At 40.1% G+C, this 24407-nt stretch overlaps 1 protein-coding gene across 6 annotated transcripts in view; it reads right to left on the reverse strand.

The window, feature by feature from the left end:
* The window catches only part of XPNPEP3 (X-prolyl aminopeptidase 3), a 70249-nt gene that overhangs the window by 28958 nt on the left and 16884 nt on the right, over positions 1-24407 (reverse strand). For all 6 annotated transcript variants that reach the window (XM_012459041.2, XM_012459043.3, XM_012459044.1 and 3 more), the window contains 2 exons: positions 15550-15957; positions 11825-12027 (listed from right to left, as the gene is read on the reverse strand). In XM_012459041.2, coding sequence (XP_012314464.1) covers positions 11825-12027; positions 15550-15957 — 611 coding nt within the window. The remainder of the gene's footprint in view (positions 1-11824; positions 12028-15549; positions 15958-24407) is intronic.

The raw sequence follows: 24407 nt of genomic DNA on the forward strand, positions 1-24407 counted from the left end.
AGTAATATTTTCTTGAGTATGACACCAAAAGCACAGTTAACACCAACAAAAAAGATAAACTGGACTTCATAAAAATTTAAAAATTTTGTGCATTAAAGGACACTATCAACAGTAAAAAGCCAACCTACGTCATGAGAGAATATCAGATTAGGAGTTGATATCAAAAACATATAAGGGATTCCCACAACTCAACAATAAAAAAACCCAACCCAATTTAAAAAATGGGCAAAGGAGTTGAACAGTATTTCTCCAAATAAGATACACAACCAATAAACATATGAAAATATGCTCAACATCACTAACAGTTAAGGAAATGCAAATCAAAACTATGAGATGTCATTCCACACCTGTTAAGATGGCTAGTACTTAAAAGGCAGAAAATAACACGTGTTGGCAAGAATGTAGAAAAACTGGAACCTTTGTGTATTACTGGTAGAAATGTAAAATGGTCCATTTGCTGTAGAAAACTGTATGGTGATTTCTCAAAAAATTAAACGTATAGTCAGGATGCTGAGGTGGGAAGATCACATGAGCCCAGAAGTTCGAGGCTGCAGTGAGCTAAGATGGTGCTGCTGCACTCCAGCCTGGGAACAAATGGAGACTCTGTCTCAAAAAAGAAAGAAAATAAATAAACACACAATCACCACAGATCTAACATTCTACTTCTGGGTATAAACCTCAAAGAACGGAAAGCAGGGACCTGAACAATTATTTGTAAACCCAGGTACATAGCAGCATTAGTCACAATAGTTCAAAAGATGGAAACACCCCATGTATCCAACGACAGATAAAAAGATGAAGAAAACATTGTGTATACATACAATGGAATATTATTCAGCCATAGAAGAATGAACTCTGATAAATGCTACAACATGGATGAATCTTGAAAACATTATACTAAGTGAAGTAAGCCAGTCACAAAAAGACAAATATTGTATGATTCCACTTATATGAAGTAGCTAGAATAGGCAGATTCACAGAAAAAAGTAGAAGTTACCAGGAGCTGGGAGGAGGGGAGAATGGGAAGTGATTATTTATTGGGTACAATTTCTATTTGGGATGATAAAAAAGTCTGAAAAAAGATAGTAGTAACAGTCACACACAGTGTGAATATACCTAATGTCACTGAATTTCCATTTTAGCCATTTTTAAGACACATACTTAAAATGGCTAAAATGGTGATTTTTTTTTTTTTTGAGAGAATCTCCCTCTGTTGCCTAGGCTGGCGTGCAGTAGCATGATCTCAGCTCACTGCAACCTCCACCTCCTAAGCAGCTGGGATTATAGCCATGTGCCACTACGCCCAGCTACTTTTTTGTATTTTTAGTAGAGACGGGGTTTCGCCTGTTGCCCAGGCTGGTCTCAAACTCATAGCCTCAAGTGATTCGCTTGCCTTGGCCTCCCAGAGTGCTGGGATTACTGGCATGAGCCACTGCGCTTGGCCTAAAATGGTAAAATTTTATATGCATCACACCACAGTTAAATAAAAAACACATAGAGGCCAGGCATGGTGGCTCATGCCTGTAATCCCAGCACTTTGGGAGGCCGAGGTAGGCAGACTGCTTGAGCTCAGGAGCTCATGGCCAACATGGTGAAACCTTGTTTCTCCAAAAATTACAAAAAATTAGCATGGCATGGTGGCACATGCCTGTAGTCCCAGCTATTCAAGAAGTTGAGACATGAGAATTGCTTGAACCTGCGAGGTGGGGGTTGCAGTGAGCTGAGATTGCACTTCAGCCTGGGTGACAGAGACCCCACCTCAAAACAAATACAAATTTAGTATTTATATTGTTAGGCAGGTATATTCAATATTATCTGAGTTTAAAGGAATTTTAGAAAGAGAAAAGTTCCAATGAGTCTCTAACATCAGATGTCAAAATGCTGTGTTTTAATATCAGCATGGTAATAGATAAAGAACATTGATATGTAGGCCAGGGTTTCATAACCCCAGCTCCTGGCAGGGAACACAAGTTCCTCACAAACATGTGAGTAAAATGGCCTGGAGGTAGAGAAGAAACTCTTTTAAGCCTACTGGATGGAGTAAGACAGTGTACAATACTGTCTGGGGCTCCTAAAGAAGCACTTACAAATGACAGAATTAAATCATGGGATGTGGGGATGCTACTGTGAAAGGAATAAAAAGTCTGGTGAGAAGTCTGCTAGCTCAGTTGGTTGAGCATCAGGCTTTTAATCTGAGAGTCCAGGGTTCAAGTCCATAATTCAATTTTTTAAAAAAGTTATAAATGTTTTTTTAATTTAAAAAAGTCTGAGATGGGCGAAGTGATTCATGCCTGTAATCCCAGTACTCTGGGAGGCTGAGGTGGGTGGAATCACTTGAGGTCAGGAGTTCAAGACTAGCTTGGGCAACAGGGCAAAACCCCGTCTCTACTAAAAATGCAAAAATTAGCCAGGCATGGTGGCAGGCGCCTATAATCCCAGATACTCGGGAGGCTGAGGCAGGAGAATCACTTGAACCCGGAAGGCAGAGGTTGCAGTGAACTGAGATTGCACCATTGCACTCCAGTTTGGGCAACAGATTGAAACTCTGTTTGGGGAAAAAAAAAAAAGTCTGATTAAAGGAGGATGTGATAAAAATTTATACTGTGGTGGTATCTCCCTTACCTGAATGTGTAACGGATGTAGATAAAATGTCTGAGTGGAAATTCCTTCCTCAACAGGTATTATGAAATATGAATAACCTGCAGATCTTTTCTTCTTCCAGTACTCATTGAACACGGAAAGCCTTCAGCATTATCTAAACCAACTCAACTAGTAAATTTGAAACAATATTGGATAATCTAAGGCAGTAAGAAATTACTGCCCTAAATAAGGAAATATCAGACATATGGGAACTGATGTCTATAAACTCACTATGTAATGGCTCAGTATGGCCAACAAGGAAAGCTGATGGGTCAGCAGACTGACAGTAGAGTATAGAGGAGTCACGAAAATTACACCTCCAAGAACCTCAGCAGTCACTGATACAGTCCAGACTACACAACTAATAGAATAAGCTAAACATTACTGCATTCTATATTGATCTAAGACTTTTTTCTCATTATTAGTCACCAGGGAGAGCCAACAGTCTGTATTCACAAAGAAAGATTTCCAATATACACTTATAGTGTTATCTCAAGAATATTTAAACTCTCTCATGTACTGTCACAATCCAGTGGTGGCTGAAACCAGTTTGAATACAACTGGTGTTATTAAGTATATATGATTATTTTCTGCATTCTCGATGCTCTGGCATCTGGCACTTACTGATGGAAAAGGACGGCTCCTTCCACGGTTAGCTAACTCCTAGAGATAGCAAACAACTTGCCTAAGAGCACATCTTTGACATGCAAACCAACCAATCCCAAGTCCATACCATCCCACCACTACCACATACCTCCTTTATCAGGATCTGGAGTCCTGGACACTATTCCCCTGCCCTAAATCACCCCAGGGTTAAAGACTGGACAACCAGGGGCCATACCTATAGAACAGAGCCCACTAAAATTATTCAAACTCCCCAATTCTAAGCCTGCTCAGCTTGCTTACCTTGCCTTCCCATTTCTAAATGCTCCTCCCATGCTTTATCCCTCTCTCTTTCTGCCTCCTGACCGACCCTGGCTTCTCCATGTGGCCTTTTGTGGTGTGCTGAGCCTCATTTCTAGGGATCTCTGAGTATAAAAATTTTTTCCTTCCTAAAAGTCATTTTTCTGTTTGCTTGTCTTCCTATATCTCATTAAAATAAACTCAGACATAATCCCAGGTACATTTTAAACCAACTGGCAATCCAATATATTGATGGTATTATTAGTATCATCTAAAACTGTTTCAAGCTAAAGGTAACTTTACTGAGGTCATAAATCATGTGAATAATTGAGGATAACTGATTAACCATGCTAAGTGTCCAGGGTCCAATAGAGACTATGAAATTTTGAGGGAATTATATGTGTTGGAGCAATGTGACATATTACATACCACTAGGAATAGTGTCCTCACTACCTGCCTATGAGGCTTGTTTAGGTTTAACACCTAGTGGGCCTATTTGATTTTTAGAGAAGTCATATACTTCACTTAAGGATACTTTTGGCCCCAATTTATAAGATCACCATGAAAAAGACCTTATTTAAGCAATTAATAAAGCCATACATGCAGAAATGAATATTTTTTAAAAAGATCTTATTTGATTAAAGGCCTGAACAAGCCTTCTTAGAATTGCAGAAGGCTATGGCCCAAGTTACTACGTAAGGACCATGTAATTCTAATTCTGAAGTGATATAAGAAGTGTCAGCCACCCAAGAGTCCAGTAAAAGCTGTAATTGCTGCTCTATACTAACTCCTGGACTTTTCGGGCTAAGACATTATTAGATGTTGCTTTCCTTGTGTGTCTTCTGAAAAACAGTTACTAATTTGTAACAGCATTTACTGAGTCAACTCCCTACAATTAAAAGATTTATAAGATTATAGTAAGATCTGAAATATGGCCAGGTATGGTGACTCATGCCAGCACTTTGGGAGGCTGAGTTGGGTAGATCACTGGAGGTCAGGAGTTTGAGACCAGCCTGGCCAACACAGTGAAACCACATCTCTATGAAAACTATAAAAATTAGCTGGGTGTGGTGGTGGACTCCTGTAATCCTAGCAATTTGGGAGGCTGAGGCAGGAGAATTGCTTGAACCTGGAAGGCAGAGGCTGCAGTGAGCCGAAATTACGCCACTGCACTCCAGCCTGGGTGACAGAGAGAGACTCCATCTTAAAAATAAAAAAAGACCTGAAATAGGTATCTTATTATCCATGATGTTAGAAATGTATTCCATTGAAAAGAAGTACCCATTGAAAAGAAGTAATCTTGGCCAGGCGTGGTGGCTCACACCTATAATCTCAGCACTTTGGGAGGCTGAGGCTGACAGATCACCCGAGGCCAGGAGTTCAGGATCAGCCTGGCCAACATGGCAAAATCCCATCTCTACTAAAAATACAAAACTCGGCCAGGTATGGTGGCGAGTGCCTATAATCTCAGCTACTTGGAAGGCTAAGGCAGGAGAATCCCTTGAATTCAGGGGGTGGAGGTTGCAGTGAGCCAAGATTGAACCACTTCAGTCCAGCCTGGGCAAAAGGGCAAGACTCCGTCTCAGAAAAAAAAGAAAAGTAGTAACCTCTATTGGAAAAAAACAAAACAAAACTGCATTTCAGTAAGATGGACAACGTCCAAAGAAGTTATGTCATAAGGCTGGGTGCAGGGGCTTATGCCTGTAATCCCAGTACTTTGGGAGGCTGAGGCGGGTGGATCACCTGAGGTTGGGAGTTTGTGACTAGCCTGACCAACACGGAGAAATCCCATCTCTACAAAAATACAAAAATTAGTGGGGCATGGTGGCGCATGCTTGTAATCCCAGCTCCTCGGGAGGCTGAGGCAGGAGAATCGCTTGAACCCAGGAGGCTAAGGTTGTGGTGAGCTGAGATTGCGCCATTGCACTACAGCCTGGGCAACAAGAGTGAAACTGTCTCCAAAAAAAAAAAAAGGTCTGTTATGAAGTGGAAGTGATGAAAATGAACTATATGCTACCACAGGGTCCATGTGAAACACTCATCAGATTCGTAAGCAAGTAGTCTTTTCCCCCTAGGATCCCTCCTTTCAATTATTTGCCCACAGACGCCAGGCAATCAAACTGGTTCACAGACAGCTGTTCTAGAACTGAGGACAATTTGTATGAAAAGTAGATGTTCAGAGTCCAGCAGAATGTAAAATCCTATGGAAAAAGTTAAGAACAAGTTGGTGAACAGAACTAAATTACAGGCTACAAACAGTCCTGATAGAACTAGTCATAAAAGCCCTATTATGTGGGTAAATATTGACTCGGGCTGTCACTAATGGACTTGCAACTGGTTTAACAAGTGGGTCACAAATAACTGAACAATAAAAGGCCCCCACCACATGAGGAACTGCTCTTTGGAAATCTCTATGGAAATTCTGAGGGAAAAATCAAAGTAGGGCGTGCTGACACTCACCAAAGAAACTCTATGCCAGAATTTAAGGTGAATGGAACCAACAAGTTGATCTCTTGAATAGCAACCAAGTCTATTAAATGGGTGGAGGAACCCAAGCCAGCCAGTATGCACTGAACAATGACGTATACCAGTGGGCTCCACTGAAGCTTAAATTGTTAATAAAAATTGTCCTGGCTGCCAACAGTATAGTCCCATTTTCTGTATTTATCCAATTTATCTCCATATGATTGGACTAGCTCAGTAGCTGACCCAGGGGAAGTCTCCTTCAGTAGGAAAGGTTTGCATTGAAATTAATAATAAATGGATCTGCCCGACTGTGGTAACCACTGTATTATGTATATGTATATCAAAATATGTTGTATAATTTCTATGTAGACAATAAAAAATTTAAAAAATGATTAAGAAAGGCAAGATTGCTGCTAAGGGGAAGGAAGTCAACAAATGAGTGGTACAAAAGCTCAACTGATGCTTCTGCTGCCTCAAGAAATGCTTAAAGGCAAAGAATAGTATTCTCTCTTTGCTTTGACTCAGATACTCCTTGGGGTGAAGGACTTATGAAATCCCCTTCTTTTTAAGAAATTGAGTCTTGCTGTGTTGCCTGTGAGTGCAGTGGCTACTCACAGGCACTATCATAGCACCTCTATCATAGTCTACTATAGCCTCTAACTCCTGGCCTCAAGTGATCCTCTTGCCTCAGCCTCCTGAGTAGTTGGGACTACTGGCATCACCACCATGCCCAGCTTTCTCCTCCTCTTTTGAACAGCAAAAAAAGAGAGCTAGACAACAGCCAATCTAACAAGCACACTTCCAGGCATGACATATGTCCTCAAAATGGATTAAAAAATGGGACAGATATCCATGATTATATGGAATAATATAAATAAGGCTATCTCTTGATTCCTGTTTCACAGGATGTCCCTATTATAAATGATCTGTGTTGGGAAAGCAATCTGTGAGAATATTTAGCCAGTTAAATTTGAAAATCAGTCAGCCGGGTGTGGTGGCTCATGCCTGTAATCCCAGCACTTTGGGAGGCCAAGATGGGTGGATCACGAGGTCAGGAGTTCAAGACTAGCCTGACCAATATGGTGAAAAACCCTGTCTCTACTAAAAATACAAAAATTGGTCAGGCATGGTGGTACGCGCCTGTAGTCCAGCTACTCAGGAGGCTGAGGCAGGACAATCACTTGAACCTGGGAGGTGAAGACTGCAGTGAGCCAAGACAATGCCACTCCAATGTGGGTGACAAAGTGAGACTCCATCTCAAAAAAAAATTGAAAATCAATGAATAATAATCTCAATTAACACATACAACCATTAACTAATTTGATGAGAGTTTTACAAAGGTACCAGAATATGATGATAGAATGCTATCTCATGCCATGTTCCATCTATTATAATAGGTGTAAAAATAGCTATTTGCATTGTTATTGTGCGTGAATAAACCTAAGGAGGTGGAGAGAAAATTGGGACACTTGGCTCAGGGACAAAAAGAAATAACAAGGTATAATTTGGTGGGCCTACATTTCTGAGAATTCTAAATTCAATGTGGATGATTATTCTGCAAAGTACATTCAAAGGAGTCTATTTAGGTGTGACTACCACTCATATGACCTAAGCCTGGGGGACTCAATATTTTGGGGTCCCAAATTTATTTCCTAGTTGTACTAAAGCAGTTGTACAAATAAAAGTTGTATAAATATTAGTTGTATTAATATTTAATGGCAGCAACATGTGGTGTTCCTACACTCAAAATAAGAGAGCCTCAGTGGAATCAGGAGCCATAAAACAAATCAGGTGGATTTGTTTTTAATGAGGAAAGACATACTGATGAAATAGATTTGCTGACGCCAATAGGGTGCCTTGAAGGCATCTTATTTCAAGAGTAAGAACAAAAGCGGCAAGCTGTTTGAAATGATAGACAGTGCTAACAAAATGGGTCTTAAGAATTTACAGCATGCGCTACCCATGTCCAAATCAACCCAACAATGGGAAAAGCTTGCATGTTAACACAAGCTGCATTACAGATATCTTAATTTAAATGGAGTCCAAGGTATCCCAAGCACAACTGCCAGTGATTCCCATGGCAGAAACCGACACTGTGCATGCATGGGAGACTCACAGACCCTGGGGTCTATGAAAATTCTAACTAAAGGATGCAACCTGTTGAGGTGCTTTTTAACAGCTACAATATTGCAACTGAGTGTCAACCATTCTTTTCCTATAGTGCAAGTTTGTGGGTCCTGGACAAATTTTAAACAGGATGAGAGTGTTTCCGGTGGCAGATAAATGAGTTCTGTTGCAGGATCTTTCTCACTGAGAATCAACATCTGTCAAATGATGTCAACATCTGTGAAACCATGTAACTTTTTGAGACAGGGTCTCGGTCCGTCACCCAAGCCAGAGTACAGTGGCATGATCATGGCTTACTGCAGCCTTGACTTCCTGGGCCCAAGTGATCTTCCCACGTCAGCCTCCCAAGTAGCTGGGACTACAGGTGTGTGCCACCACATCCAGCTAATCAAAAAATTTTTTTTTTTTTGTAGAAATGAGGTCTTACTATGTGGCCTAGGTGGGTCTCAAACTCCTGGGCTCAAGTGATCCACCTGTCCTGGCCTCCCAAAGTGCTGGGATTATAGGCGTGAGCCATCACATCCAGCCATATCATGTAACTTTTCGAGAAGGAATTTGGCTGTTTTCAAGATGTTTTCAATCTTGAAATAGCAGAGATATGGCCTCTGATCTAGACTCCTATGAGAAATAACATATGGTATATAAGAAGACGCAAATTGCATAGGGAGGGACAAAATAATTACACCATGATTTTTGTCTTCTTTTATTTATTTCTTTATTGAGACAAAGTCTTACTCTGTCACCCAGGCTGGAGTGCAGTGGTGCAATCTCAGCTCACTGCAGCCTCAACCTCCCTGGGCTCAAGTGATCCTTCCATTTCAGCCTCCCAAGTAGCAGGGACTAACAGGTGCATACCATCATGCCCAGCTAATTTTTTTGTATTTTGCAGAACAAGGTTTCACCATGTTGCCCAGGCTGGTCTTGAACTCCTGGGCTCAAGAGATCTGCCCGCCTTGGCCTCCCAAAGTGTTGGGATTACAGGCGTGAGCCACTGCATCCAGCCGTCTTATTTTTTAATTTTAAATTTATTTTTAAAAATGTTATTATTCTTGCCGGGCGCGGTGGCTCAAGCCTGTAATCCCAGCACTTTGGGAGGCCGAGGCGGGTGGATCACGAGGTCAAGAGATCGAGACCATCCTGGTCGACATGGTGAAACCCCGTCTCTACTAATACAAAAAATTAGCTGGGCATGGTGGCGCGTGTCTGTAATCCCAGCTACTCAGGAGGCTGAGGCAGGAGAATTGCCTGAACCCAGGAGGCGGAGGTTGCGGTGAGCCGAGATCGCGCCATTGCACTCCAGCCTGGGTATCAAGAGCGAAACTCCGTCTCAAAAAAAAAAAAAAAAATGTTATTATTCTTTTTTGTGATGGGGTCTTGCTCTGTTGCCCAGGCTGGAGTGCAGTGGCATGATCACAGCTCACCGCAGGTTCAACTGCCCCAGCTCAAGTGATCCTCCTACCTCAGCCTCCCAAGTAGATGGGACCACCACGCCTGGCTATTTTTTAAAAATTTCTGTAGCAACAGGGTCTCTCCATGTTGCCCAGGCTGGTCTTGAACTCCTGAGCTCAAGTGATTCTCCTGCCTCAGCCTCCCAAAGTGACAGGATTATAGGCGTGAGTCACTACGCCTGGCCTTAATTTTTATTTTAACGTAAGCCTTTAGCAGCTAAATTTTGTCTGACTTCTAACTTCAATGGTACTGCTATATGATGTATTATAGGAATCAGGTAAAATTCAGATTTTAGGAGCTTATAAACTTTAGTATAATACTTACTAATGATGATGATCAAATTTATTGAGAGACTGAATTAAAGCCCTCTTAGAATGTTATCCCTATGGAGGAGAATTGGCTTGATGAATATTTAAACTTTATTAATGATAGATTAATTATTGTTTTTAATAATTCATTAAATGCAGAAAATGGTGGATCAGGGAGGCCAAAGTACTGTACAATTCATAGAAAAGACACAAGAAATTCTAATGGATGAACCTTAAAAACATTATGCTAAGTGAAATTAGCTAGTCACAAAAAGCCAAATGTTGTATGATACTGAATAGGTAGATTTAAAGAGAAAGTAGAGGTTACTGAGGGCTGGAGAAGGGGAAAATGGGAGGGTATTATTTATGTGTATAGTTTCTATTTGGAATGATGGAAAAAGTGGTGATGGCTGCACAACAATGTGAATATACTAATGTCACTGAATTTCATACTTAAAAATGGTTAAAATGGCTTCTTTTATGTTATGCATAGTTCACCACAGTTAAAAAAAATTTTAAATTAAGTCAATGGCCAACACTTTGGAGAGAATAAATGAAATATGGAGTTTTGGGGTAGTCTGTATTAGTTTGCCGGTGAGATTTATGGTTTACACTTGGTCTCTGTGAGACCTCTTGGTGGCTTTACCATTACATAGCAGGAATATGACTATGTGATCAAAAAAACAAAAATCCCTAGCTGAGATTCCATTTTGGGGTCTGTGATCCTGAAGTATTCTGTGTATGTGCTATGGACTGAATTGTGTTTCTACCAGAATTAATGTGTTTAAGCTCTAATCTCTATGTCTTTAGGAGGTAATTAAGGTTAAATTAGGCAATTAAGGGTGGGGCTCTAATCTAATGGGACTATGGACTTATAAGAAGGCCCTCTTTCCCTGTCATGTAAGGACACAGCAAGAGAGCGACTTTCTTGTAAGCCAGGAGGAAAGCCCTCACCAGAAACGGACCATGATGGCACCCTAATATCAGACTTCCATACTGCAAAATTATGAGACAATAAATTTCTCTTGCTTAAGCCATGAAGATTGTTTTGTTATGGTAGCCTGAGCAGAGTATGACAACACTGGAGATTCCTAATCTGTAAGAGAAAGATACATTCTACCTGGCCTTTGCCTAAGGAAGACCATAGGAGCCAGCACCTATCTTCTCTGTGCTCCTTGCTTTGAAACAGCCATTGGCTGTGATATATATCCTTACTTTCATACTGTGGTTATTTTGTACCCTTTTCCTATAATAAACTGCAGATCTGTAAGCATTGTCACTTTAGGTCCTGAGTCTTTCTTAGTAACCAAACTGCTTAAATGACACTATTAGTGTAACTATAAGGAAAGGAAACAGAATTAATTTCTGTTGTTCCAAGGAGAGAGATTGATGGGTAGGCTGGGCATGGTAGTTCACACCTGTAATCCCAGCACTTTGGGAGGCCGAGGTGGGCGGATCACCTCAGGTCAGGAGTTCAAGATCAGCCTGACCAACATGGAGAAACCCCGTCTCTACTAAAAATACAAAATTAGCCAGGCATGGTGGCACATGCCTATAATCCCAGCTACTCGGGAGGCTGAGGCACGAGAATCACTTGAACACAGGAGGTGGAGGTTGCAGTGAGCTGAGATCATGCCATTGCACTCCAGCCTGGGCAACAAGAGCAAAACTCTATCTCAAAACAACAACAACAACAACAACAACAAAGATGGATGGGTAAAAGAACAATCTTAACAGAAGGCAGATTTACTTTGCCTTACAAGGTATTAAGCAAGTCTCTAGGTATGTTCACTACACACTGCAGCAAAAGCTAGATGCCCATCTGCCTGGGAGGAGACTGCATTGGGTATATGGCCTCAAGGTGCTAACTGAACCTTAAGAGTTTATAATTTTTCCAATCTGGAAAAAATCATTTTCAATAGGAATCATACCTGTGATGTCAGCTTCCCAGCAATCTGCATTCGTTCAATTTCTGCAGGAGATTTGATCAGCCGGAGGCGCTGTACCAGCTGTTGAACACCCCGAACCTTGTTCTTGCTCCTGGCTTTGGCCTCAGTCAGGGGCTGCATGTAGTCAGAGTGGAGCTGTGGATGCGAGGGCCTCATCCAGTCATACCAAACCATGTTCGTCTCAACTTAGAATGAGAAGCCAAAAAATAAATTTAAAACAAAACTACCAACAAGAAGAAATCTCAACTGTCATAACGACTGGAACAAGAGTCAGAAGTACAAAACCTGTAATGTGGAACTCTAAAGTGTTAAGAGTAAAACTCTCTCAGGACTGCAGCAATAAAGGTTTGATTATAAATCACTAGGAAGGTGATTTCCTGGAAGCTGCAAGATATTCTAAGACTGAATATACAGCTTTTCTGTCCCTAAACTTCAGTGTTCTTTATGAAGGATGACAGATGGGACTAAAGCTTTATTCAAGCTTTGATTTTGTTTCATTATTTATTGTTTTTTTGTGAGACATAGAGTCTCCCTCTGTTGCCCAGGCTGGAGTGCAGTGGCACGATCTTGGCTCACTGCAACCTCTGCCTCCTGGGTTCAAGTGATTCTTCTGCCTCAGCTTCCCAAGTAGCTAGGACTACAAGTGCACGCCACCATGCCCAGCTGATTTTTGTATTTTTAATAGAGACAGGGGTTTCACCATGTTGGCCAGGGTGGTCTCGAACTCCTGACCTTGTGATCCAGCCGCCTCGGCCTCCCAAAGTGCTGGGATAACATGCGTTGAGTCACTGCATCCAGTCTTCATTATTTATTGTTAAAGAACAATTAAAACAACTGTTCTTCACCACCACTTATTGAGCTGAAGCACTTGCTAAATAATTGTACACAAAAGGACAGAAAAACATACTCAGATCATGATTTTATGGGTAAAGTGTCCTATCCTTTCACATAATGATCTCAATACTGGGGAAAGGGTTCTCCTCCCATTCTAGAGCAATTATTCATTGCTATGTAAATACTACAGCTGGTCGGGCGTAGTGGCTCACGCCTGTAATCCAAGCACTTTGGAGGCCAAGGTGGGCGGATCACCTGACATCAGGAGTTCAAGACCAGCCTGACCAACATGGTGAAACCCCGTCTTGAAAAAAAAAAATGAAAAATATTAAAAAAAGAAAAAAAAACACTACAGTTGATATTTCCTCACTTCTCCCTTTACAACTGCTACACATTCTCTTTGTAAACAATCACAGTTCACCTTTCAACTTTAGACACCTAAGGAAATGGTCTATATTTGCCTAAGATGTACAATATAAAGGCTCATTATGAAAATGATTTGCACTTAACACCAGATAGATCTACATTTGTACTTTTTCTTTCTAACAGTAGGCTATGAACAGTATTCCCAACAATCCAAGTGAGAAGGTCTGTATGTTTTATATGACTAAAAAGTACTTTGGGGAAACTAGAGGGGAAAAAAGTCCAGAAAACTTTGATTGGATATGCACTAGTGATTCTATGTACTGTATATTTTTTTAAAATAAAAATGGTTTTAAATGTATATTCATGGGAAACACTTATCCTACTTATAATAGATGAAAATTTAATTGTCGTAATTTTTTTTTTTTTTGAGACACAGTCTCACTCTGTTGACCAGGCTGGAGTGCAGTGGCATGATCTCAGCCCACTGTAACCTCCACCTCCCTGGTTCAAGAAATTCCCCTGCCTCAGCCTCCCAATTAGCTGGATTACTGGTGTATGCCACCATGCCTAGCTAATTTTTTTGTATTTTTAGTAAAGACAGGGGTTTCACCATGTTAGCCAGACTGTTCTTAAACTCCTGACCTCAGGTAATCTGCCCAACTTGGCCTCCCAAAGTGCTGGGATTACAGGTGTGAGCCACTGCGCTCGGCCAATTGTTACAATTTAAGTAAAACAACCTCTACTACCTGTTCACAGTGTATGAAATCATAGCTCACTTTTTCAAAGGTTTTTTAGCCTTTAAAAAATATGATTTCGGCTAACATTAAGAATGGTGACTGAAAAGTATTTTTGAGAAATTTATTTTACATGAGATTGTAACTATACTGAGTTAATGAAATTTAGACAGTAGAGTATGACAACTAGCAATGCAAGAAATAAAAAAGCTACAAAGAAAATGATTCTATGCCCCATATTTACGTGGATTTTGAAGACACAAGAAAGTTCAATGAATTGAACATGCTAATTATCTATAAAATGGAAAATACTTCTATAAAGTAATAAAATGAATTTAATCAAATATATTAGAACTTATACATTCAAATGAGTATTTTTTCTTTCTTTTCTTTTTTTTTTTGAGACAGTCTCACTCTGTCACCAAGCTGGAGTGCAGTGGTGCAATCTCAGCTCACTGCAACCTCTGCCTTTGGGGTTCAAGTGATTCTCGTGCCTCAGCCTCCTGAGTAGCTGAGACTACAGGTGCGTGCCACCACGCCCAGCTAATTTTTGTATTTTTAGTAGAGACAGGGTTTCATCATGTTGGCCAGGATGGTCTCGATCTCCTAACCTCGTGATCCACCTGCCTTGGCCTCCCAAAGTGCCAGGATTACAGGCTTGAGCCACGGCTCCTGACCTCAAATGAGTATTTTCTTCCAAAAGAGTCTTTACAGGATACAGTCTAATGTATTTCATGATTGTGAAAACATTTTTGGAATTCTCTTTTAGAAGCTAACTTCAGAAATGATTTATGAGCCATATAAGAAAAATCAAACAAAAACTTTACAGTTATACATTATCTTGCCCTAAAATCAGTATTTTTAAAATTGATCATGTATCTTATTTTCTAAGTAAGATACTTCAAAAAATAAAACGCTTCCCAGAGCTAAAGTTTTATAAGAATTACTAAAGATAATATAAACTAAATATATAAACTAGATATATAAACTATATAATGTGGTGTAGTTTCTGAAAAAAATTCCCAGAAGAAAAATCTCAAAACATTCAGACTGATTAAAATTTCACCAGAGGAACTACAGAGAAAGTAATTTCTTTGAGGGACAAGAAGTCAACTGCGGTCAGGCACGGTGCAACACATCTGTAATCCTAGCACTTCAGGAGGCCAAGGTAGGAGGCTCCCTTGAGGCCAGAAGTTCAAAACTAGCCTAGGTAACAAAATGAAAGTCCATCTCTATAAACAATTTAAAAAAATTAGCCAGATGTGGTGGTGTGCCCAGGTAGTCCCTGTATTCTGGAGGCTGAGGCAGGAAGACTGTGCTTTGGGGTTTGAGGTTGCAGTGAGCCATCACTGTGCTACTACACTCCAACCTGGGGGACAGAGTGAGACTCTGCCTCATAAGAAAAAAAAAAAAAGAACTCAACTGTATATGAACCACATTAAGGATCTTGTTAAAATGCAGATTCTGATTTAGTAGATATGAGGTAGAGACCTGAGATTTTACTTCCTATTACATATTACACATTTTTAATTTTAATATGGATTGCCAGGTGATTCTGATGCTGTGATGATTATTTTTGGAGAACAGTACCTCCTTTTGAGGATTTGGCAACAGCACTAAGATAAAAAGTAGTAGTCAAATATCAAGAAGCTGATGAGTAATCTTCAAGAAATGGTGATGCTATGATAATGAAATTAAGGACTTCTCTAAATAGGCAAGAAAGGTCTTAATCCCAATCTGGTTTGTAATATGACTTCTGCTCCCATTTGTTACCTTTCATTTTGGGTAAAAGATGTTGAAATTCTTCTAGCGTATAGGCTTCATCCACTCCAGTTAGAGCTATTGCTCCATCAGTGCCAGATCGTGGGCCATCCCAAAGTTCTCGACTGGGATCTCGCCGAGGCACAAAAAGTATGGCTTTGTGTGATGGTAATTGTTTGCCAGGGAGGCTTTGAAGGACAAGAATACTATCAGGCTCTTGGAATCCACACAGGTACAGGAAATTGTTGTCTTGGTGGAAAGTATAGGGAATATCGTTGCTCATGTAGTATGTAGGGTTGGAGAGCACAACCACTGTCTGGTCTGTCCCACTGTGTCCTTGTGCTTCCTTCTGGATCAGAGACATCAGTTTGTGTCTGCGAAGTGCATATTCCACCTGAGATAGTCCTGGAGTTACCTCCCCTAGACATGAAAAATAAAAGTGGTGCTTTACACTTCTGCAGTGCCAAAGTACTTAAGATATTTTTTTTTTTTTTTTTTTTTTGAGATGCAGTCTCGCTCTGTAGCCCAGGCTGGAGTGCAGTGATGAGATCTCGGCTCACTGCAACCTCCACCTCCTGAGTCTCAGTTCAAGCAATTCTCCTACCTCGGCCTCCCAAGAGGTAGAGGTAGGAGAGACGGGGTTTTTAGTAGAGATGGGATTTCACCATGTTGGCCAGTCTGGTCTTGAATTCCTTATCTTGTGATTCACCCACCTCAGCCTCCCAATGTGCTGGGATTACAGGCATGAGCCACCATGCCTGGCCCTTAAGGTAGTTTAATATTAGATGGAGATACTCAAGTACAATTATTCAATTCATGCCAAATCTCCTTATAGCACATGGGGAATTAAGGAGATAACCCCAGTTTCAAATTTCTATTCCATTGCAAAAATTTGGAAGAAATGATAGTTGAATGTGGTCCTACCTGAAAACTGGAATCATGGACCCCTTAGGTTGCTTCCAGGTCTTTGGTGCATTCTACTACTCACTTAGTTATATTCATTGTGTGTATGTGTGTGTGTATATATATATATACATATACATGTGTACATATACATGTGTGTATATACATATGTGTGTATGTGTGCATGCATGTATTTATTTTTGAGACAGAGTTTCCCTCTTGTTGCCCAGGCTGGAGTGCAGTGGCATGATCTTGGCTCACTGCAACCTCCACCTCCTGGACTCAAGCACTTCTCCCACCTTAGCCTCCTGAGTAGCTGAGGTGGCTCATGCCTGTAATCCCAGCACTTTGGGAGGTCAAGGTGGGTGATCACCTGAGGTCAGGAGTTTGAGATCAGCATGGCCAACATGGTGAAACCTCATCTCTACCAAAAAAAAAAATACAAAAATTAGGTGTGGTGGTGCATGCTTGTAATCCCAGCTACTCGGGAGGCTGAGGCAGGAGAATCGCTTGAACCTGGGAGGTGGAGGTTGCAGTGAGCCAAGATCCTACCACTGCACTCCAGCCTAGGCAACAAAGTGAGACCTCATCTCAAAAAAATAAAATAAATAAAATAAAGTATATATTTCAAGAGCTTCTGATATAGTCACAGAATTGTGCAACCATCACCACAATGAATTTTAGAACAATTCAAATAAAAAAACTCCATGTCCATGAGCAGTCACTCCCCATTTTCTCACAATCCCCCTAGTCCTTGGCAACTCCTAATCTATTATCTGTCTCTATGGATTTGCCTATGGCACAGATTTCATATAATGAAACTATACAATATAGGGCCTTTGCTGACTTGGCCAACTTTTTTTTAATCACTGCCCCAATTATTCTGCAATTAATTCCTTATTTCTTACATAAGTAAAAAATCTATTCTTTCTCTATTATCTTGCTTACAATGTGTCTTCTAAAATTTCTTCTCCCGCCACACTAACTCCACTGCAAAATCTTGGCTTAATACATGTTTGTTTTCAGACTCTTCTCATTCAAAAAGTTTTCTTGATTAGCCTAAGTAATACTGATTTATCCCTTTGAATTTTTTTTTTTTTGAGACAGGGTCTCACTCTGTCACCTAGGCGTGAATGCAGTGGCACCATCTCGGCTCACTGCAACCTCTGCCTCCTGAGCTCAAGGAATTCTCCCACCTCAGCCTCCTGAGTAGCTGGGATTACAGGCATGGACTACCACACCTGGGTAATTTTTTGTATTTTTAGTAGAGACGGTTTCACCATATTGGCCAGGCTGGTCTTGAACTCCTGACCTCAGGTGATCTACCTGCCTTGGCCTCCCAAAGTGCTGGGATTACAGGTGTAAGCCACTGTGCCCAGTGCCCTTTGAATTTTAAAAAGGTAACTATTTCACTTCCTTATAAACATATACCCTATAATTGTATATAAATGAAGACTGAATTCTTTCAATGTTTTTCCCTCTTTCCTTCATTGTTTGGCTCCTTACTCCTATTACCTCCTCCTACTCACAGCCTCGACCAGGTTTGTAATCTAGTATGTATCTTTTCTGAGTTTTCTCACCACTCACATGGTCATACATACATACACACACATGCATTTGGGGCTTTTTGGGTCACTACTATTTTACAAAATGGGATACTACGCACTCTTTTCTGTATCTTCCTTTTCTAACATAACAATAGGTCATGGAATTCTCCCCCTTCAAGTCATCAATTCATTCTGCTTGATGCCTCCATGCCATTTCTTGGGGTGAATAAATCTTAACTTATTCAGTCATTTCTATACTGTAGGAATTCAGTTTTCAGCTTTTTGCTGCTGTTATATCTTAGTACTTTTATGTCCTATGTACTGGTGCTTTAATTACTACAAGGATAGTCCCAGGAGAAAAACTGGTCAAAGATCTTTGAATTTCCTTAGTATTCATGTTCAGTACATGATTACCTTAGACCTAATTTTTTTTTCTTTGTCACCCAGGAGGGAGTACAGTGGCACAATCTTGGCTCACTGCAACTCCACCTCCCAGGTTCAAGCGATTCTTGTGCCTCAGCTACCCAAATAGCTGGGATTACAGGTGTATGCCACCAGGCCTGGCTAATTTTTGTATTTTTGTTTATTTATTGCTACTATTTTTATTTTTTTGAGAAGGAGTCTTGTTGTGTCAACCAGGGTGGAGTACAGTGGTGTGACCTCAGCTCACTGCACCCTCCAACTTCCGGCTTCAAGTGATTCTCCTGCCTTAGCCTCCTGAATAGCTAGAATTACAGGCATGCACCACAAGGCCTGGAGAATTTTTTTATTTTTAGTAGAGATGAGGTTTCACCATGTTGGCCAGGCTGGTTTCGAACTCCTGACCTCAAATGATCTGCCCACTTAGGCCTCCCAAAGTGCTGGGATTACAGGCGTGAGCCACTGTGCCTTGCCTAATTTTTGTATTTTTAGTAGTGATGGGATTTCGCCATGTTGCCCAGGCTGGTCTCGAACTCCTGGCCTCAAACAATCTGCCTGCCGCAGCTTCCCAAAGTGTTGGGATTACAGGCGTAAGCCATGTCCCCTGGCCTAGGATCTAACTGTTTTACCTATGTATAGTTTATCTCGCCAGCAAATTCTGTAATTTGTATTCCATTAATAAAATATTAATTTTTATTTAATTTTTCAGACATCTACAATAGAAACAAATTTGTTTTTGTTGATGAGTTGGCAAGAAATAAGAGAAAGAAATAAGTGAAGGCCTTATGAGCCAATGTGAAGCCACTGAAGCAACAAAATGGGGCCAAGAACTCATATCACATTTTTTTCTTTCAAGATTGAGCTGGCTAAGAGTCCTCTAGGATTCTCTTGCAGAATACTGAACTTTGTACTAGAGCTGACTATCTCCTTGATAATTATTCACGTTTAGTCTGCCACTGTTATTCAACATTGAAAATTTCCTAATTTACTCAAGTAGTAAATACTCTTACAAAAGCAGAGGCTGGTTATAATTGGTGAATTATGGACTTTTCCTTTATTTCATCTTTTTATTTTCTTCCTTTCCTGAACTTTGCTTTTAGTTATTTCACAGCTATAGTCCATAAAATAAAAAGGAATTAAAAAATCAGCCGGGCTCAGTGGCTCACGCCTATAGTCCCAGCACTTTGGGAGGCTGACAAGGGCAGATCACCTCTGGTCAGGGGTTTGAGACCATTCTGGCAAACATGGTGAAACTCTGTCTCTACTAAAAATACAAAAAATTAGCCAGGTGTGGTGGTGCACGCTTGTAGTCCCAGCAACTTGGGAGACTGAGGCAGGAGAATTGTTTGAACCCAGGAGGCAGAGGTTGCAGTGAACTGAGATGGTGCCACTATACTTCAGCCTGGGTGACAGACTGAGAATCCCTCTACAAAAAAAAAAAAAAATTTAAAAATCAATTAATTGCCCAAACACAGTGGCTCACGCCTATAATCCCAGCACTTTGGGAGGCCGAGGCAGGCGGATCACTAGGTCAGGCATTCAAGACCAGCCTGGCCAAGATGGTGAAACCATTTCTACTAAAACTACAAATATTAGTCAGGCACAGTGGCAGGTGCCTGTAATCCCAGCTATTTGGGAGGCTGAGGCAGGAGAATCTCTTGGACCCGGGTGGCAGAGGTTGCAGTGAGCCGAGATCGCACCACTGTACTCCAGCTTGGGTGACAGAGTGATCTCTTAAAAAAAAAAAAAAAAAAAAATTCATTTTGTATTTTTTTTTAATTTTGGAAGAAAATTCATAACTTAAATAACTTTATGTGTTAGCTCTCATTTTCATTAATAACAGTATATATTGACATATATCAGGAAGTTACTTCTAAAAAAAGAAAATTATTTGGAAATCAAAGCAGAATAAAAAAAAACTATCTTTAATACCCTTCAAAGCATTCCTCTGTTCGCAAAATCCAATTTCATACAAATCACTACATGAGAAATATTTAAAACACTGGCTATATTTTCCCAAGACTATTAATCATCAACACTATTGAGTTATCATTAACTAAATGCTTCTAAACTTCTTTTTCTTTTTGAGACAGAGTTTCGCTCTGTCATCCAAGCTAGAGTACAGCACCATGATCTTGGCTCACTTTAACCTCTGCCTTCCAAGTTCAAGCAATTCTGCCTCAGCCTCCTGAGTAACTGGGATTACAGGTGCGCACCACCATGCGCAGCTAATTTTTGTATTTTTAGTAGAAACAGGGTTTTACCATGTTGGTCAGCCTGGTCTCAGACACCTGACCTTTAGATCCACCAACCTTGGCCTCCCAAAGTGCCAGGATTACAGGCATGAGCCACTGTGCCTGGCCATGCTTTTAAACTTCTAAAATCTCAAAGCAACAAAGCACTCTCCATCACAACAACAACAGAAAAAGTTTTTTTTGAGACAGAGCTTTGCTCTTGTTGTCCTGGCTGGAATGCAATGGCACAATCTTGGCTCACTGCAACCTCCGCCTCCTAGGTTCAAGAGATTCTCATGCCTCAGCCACACAAGTAGCTGGGATTACAGGCATGTGCCACCATGCCTGGCTAATTTTTTGTATTTAGTAGAGATGGGAGTTTCACCATCTTGGTCAGGCTGGTCTTGAACTCCTGACCTCAGGTAATCCACCTGCCTCAGCCTCCCAAAGTGCTGGTATTACAGGTGTAAGCCACTGTACCAGGCAACAAAAAATGTATTCAAGGAAAAAGAAAACTTTTCATTTGAAGGAGGAAAAAAAAAAAAGATGTGATAAAGCAATGAACTTTAAACCCTAAGAGTAAACTTGGAAGGTGTTATGGCCTTTGATCACAGAACTAAACTATAGTCAATCTGGCCTGAATTTCTTCTGATAAAACTATATCTGAATAGACACTCTAGCAGCTTTGTAAAATTATAAAGAATTAAGAAACAAAGTCAGCATTTTATCATGTGGAACCATTTAAGAACGGAAAGACTCTTCTAACAAGTTGATTTAACCAATCAAAAGCCAAGATATTGGAAGCTGGACTCTGCAAGGTCTCACTATCAGTTCTGAGATTCTACAGCCAAGAAGGAAAGCTCTTCTAGGACACTTAGGATCGTGCCTCTCAAGAGAAAAACAATAATGTTCTTCATATTTTACCAGCTACACAAAACACCCAAAAAGGAAGGTATAATAAAGACTGAATATGGATGAAACGATATGGGTCTTTGCTACAATCAAGGTATGTATTTTAATTATTTCCTGAAACTAACTAGATTAGGATTTTAACATGGTTTGATTTTAAAAAGAAGTCTACTTAACATTAGATAGATTTCACAGCATATAAGGAAGTAATTCATAAACTATTACGGTGCAGTTGGAGAATGGGGAGAAAGAAAAAGCTAGTGTTTCCTTTATAATGTAAAACAAACTTCTCAGAAAAAAATGCAATGACCAAATAAAAAATACTCTAAATAGATTTGCATATATTAAGCAAAACTGAACAAACAGAAAGGTTACATATATACATATTACCATTCTGTATGATTCCACTCATATGAAGTCAAGAAAAGGCAAAACAGTCTATGATGACAGAAACCAGAAGAGTGGTTGCCTATGAAAGTGGGGACTAACTGGAGGAGCATGGGGGAACTTTTCAGGACGATGAAAATGTTCTATATCTTAACTGAGCTGTAGGTTACCTTTGTTAAAGGTCACTGAACTGCATATATGTATGAAATTCACTGCATATAAATTTTATCTTATTTTAAAAAAGTATACTACTCTCCAAACTTGAAATAACTTTTATACTAAGACTTCTCTCAGTTGGATGTCTTATAAAATGCAACAATAAGATACTTAAAAAAATATTTCCAGGTAGTATTTTTTGGCATAGGTATTACGCACTGTTCTGTGGTTGAAAGTGTGGACTCTGAGTTAGGTTTCTGTGAGTTGGAATCCTGGCTTAGCAGCTCACTGAGTGACTTGCAAAGAGCTACCAAACTTCTCTGTGCCTCAGTTTCTTCATGTAAAATGGAAATAACAATAGCACTGACTTCACAAAGTTGTCAGGTGGATTATATAAGTTAATAAAACACTTAGAACGGTAAGCACTACATAAGTATTAGCTATAATTATTACCAAAATAAAAAATTTACACTTGAACCAGTTGTCATCTTGGTAATCCAAAGCCAGAAAGGACCTTAGAAGAGTAAAATTTACATGGACAACCACTATTATGACAACAAATGAGATCAAAATAATTATTCACGTAGAAGACCTGGAAGTCTTTGGCTTTTTCACATATTAGGAGTCGCCATTGACCACTCAGAAACTTTTAATTATTATTCATTTCTTTAGATAGCTCCTGATTGTTGCCTAGAGCTGATTCTTGCTAATCTTTACCTCAGGGTTTCTCAGTGTTAATGAGTACTACACACAAAGGTAAAAAAAGAGAAATACAAAGTAATTCATTCATTTATTCATTGAGACAGGCTTGCTCTGTTGCCTAGGCTGGAGTACAGCAGCGCAATTTCAGAGGACTGCAACCTCTGCCTCCTGGGTTCAAGTGATTCTCGTGCCTCAATCTCCTGAGCAGCTGGGATTACAGGCATGCGCCCCCATGCCTGGCTAATTTTTGTATTTTTTTTTTTTTTTTTTTTTTTTTAAGTAGAGATGGAGTTTTGTCCTGTTGGCCAGGTTGTTCTCAAACTCTGGGCCTAAAGCAATCCGCCTCGACCTCCCAAAGTGCTGAGATAATAGTTGTGAGCCATTGTGCCCAGCTAAGTCATTTATTTTTAATTTTCTAGTATTTATACTACATAAAAACTTTTACTATATTTCAAGATTTTCTATTGCTTCCTAGCGCTTAAAAACAAACAGAGAAGTCCTCTATCATTCTTCACTAGATGGCAGTTTATAGATTATTGGTATAACGGCATCTTGAAATGGTTTGTCAATATGTATTAGACATGTAAGTAAAAAACAGGTTTATTCATCTATAAACTTATTTACATAGAGACTACATTCTCTACTCTGCATTAAAATTGAATCAGGAGACAAAGACAAGAGGAAAACATATAATCAGTTACATAAGCTAGCCTGGGCAACATAGTGAGAACCCATTTCTACAAAAATTTTAAAAATTAGCTGGGCATGGTGGCTTATGCCTGTAGTCCTAGCTACTTGGAAACTGAGGTGGGAGGATCACTTGGGAGGTCAAGACTGCAGTGAGATATGATCATGTCACTGCAGTTCAGCTTGGGAGACAGAGCAAGAACCCATCTAAAAAAAAAATAAAAATAAAAATAATACAGTTACATAGGTATGCTGAGTAAGAAAAGAAAATATATTACTTTATAAGAAAAGGTAGGCTTCATGGTGAAATACTTATAGAAAAAATAGACCTTGAACTTAAATTTAAAACCTATAGGATATAAAACTTTTAGTCTACTATTCTATCAGGTACAATCTATTTAAAAAGTGTTTTGAAATGGTTAAATATAATGTCATCACTTAATTGACGGTGGTGACGAAGATAAAGACGTGAATGAATTTAAGGACTGAGTGACTGGGGATGAGACTACAGAAGCATGGGGAAGGCACATTCTCTGCTTCAAAACACAGCCGACGGCCACAGATCTGGCTTGTCCCCTTAAGGCATCAGGCATCTCATGCACCTAGCTAAATGAGTACCCACTAGGTTAGTGGTGTTCATGAGAAACACCTGGAGAACTCTTCAAAACACAAGTTCTCGTCAGACATGGTGTCTCATGCCTGTAATTCCAGCACTTTTGGGAGCTAAGGTGGTAGAACTGCTTGAGTCCAGGAGTTCAAGACCAGCCTGGGCAGCATAGTGAGATCTTATCTCTATAAAAGACTCAAAAATTAGTTGGGTGTGGTGGTACATGCCTATAGTCCCAGCTATTCAGGAGGCTGAGGCAGGAAGACTGCTCAACCCCAGGAGGTCAAGGCTGCAGTGAGCCATGATCTCCATGAGCAC

The sequence above is a fragment of the Aotus nancymaae genome, unplaced genomic scaffold (assembly GCF_030222135.1).
Source record: "Aotus nancymaae isolate 86718 unplaced genomic scaffold, 86718_ANA_hifiasm-v0.15.2.pri h1tg000076l, whole genome shotgun sequence".
In the NCBI taxonomy this organism is placed as follows: Eukaryota; Metazoa; Chordata; class Mammalia; order Primates; family Aotidae; genus Aotus; species Aotus nancymaae.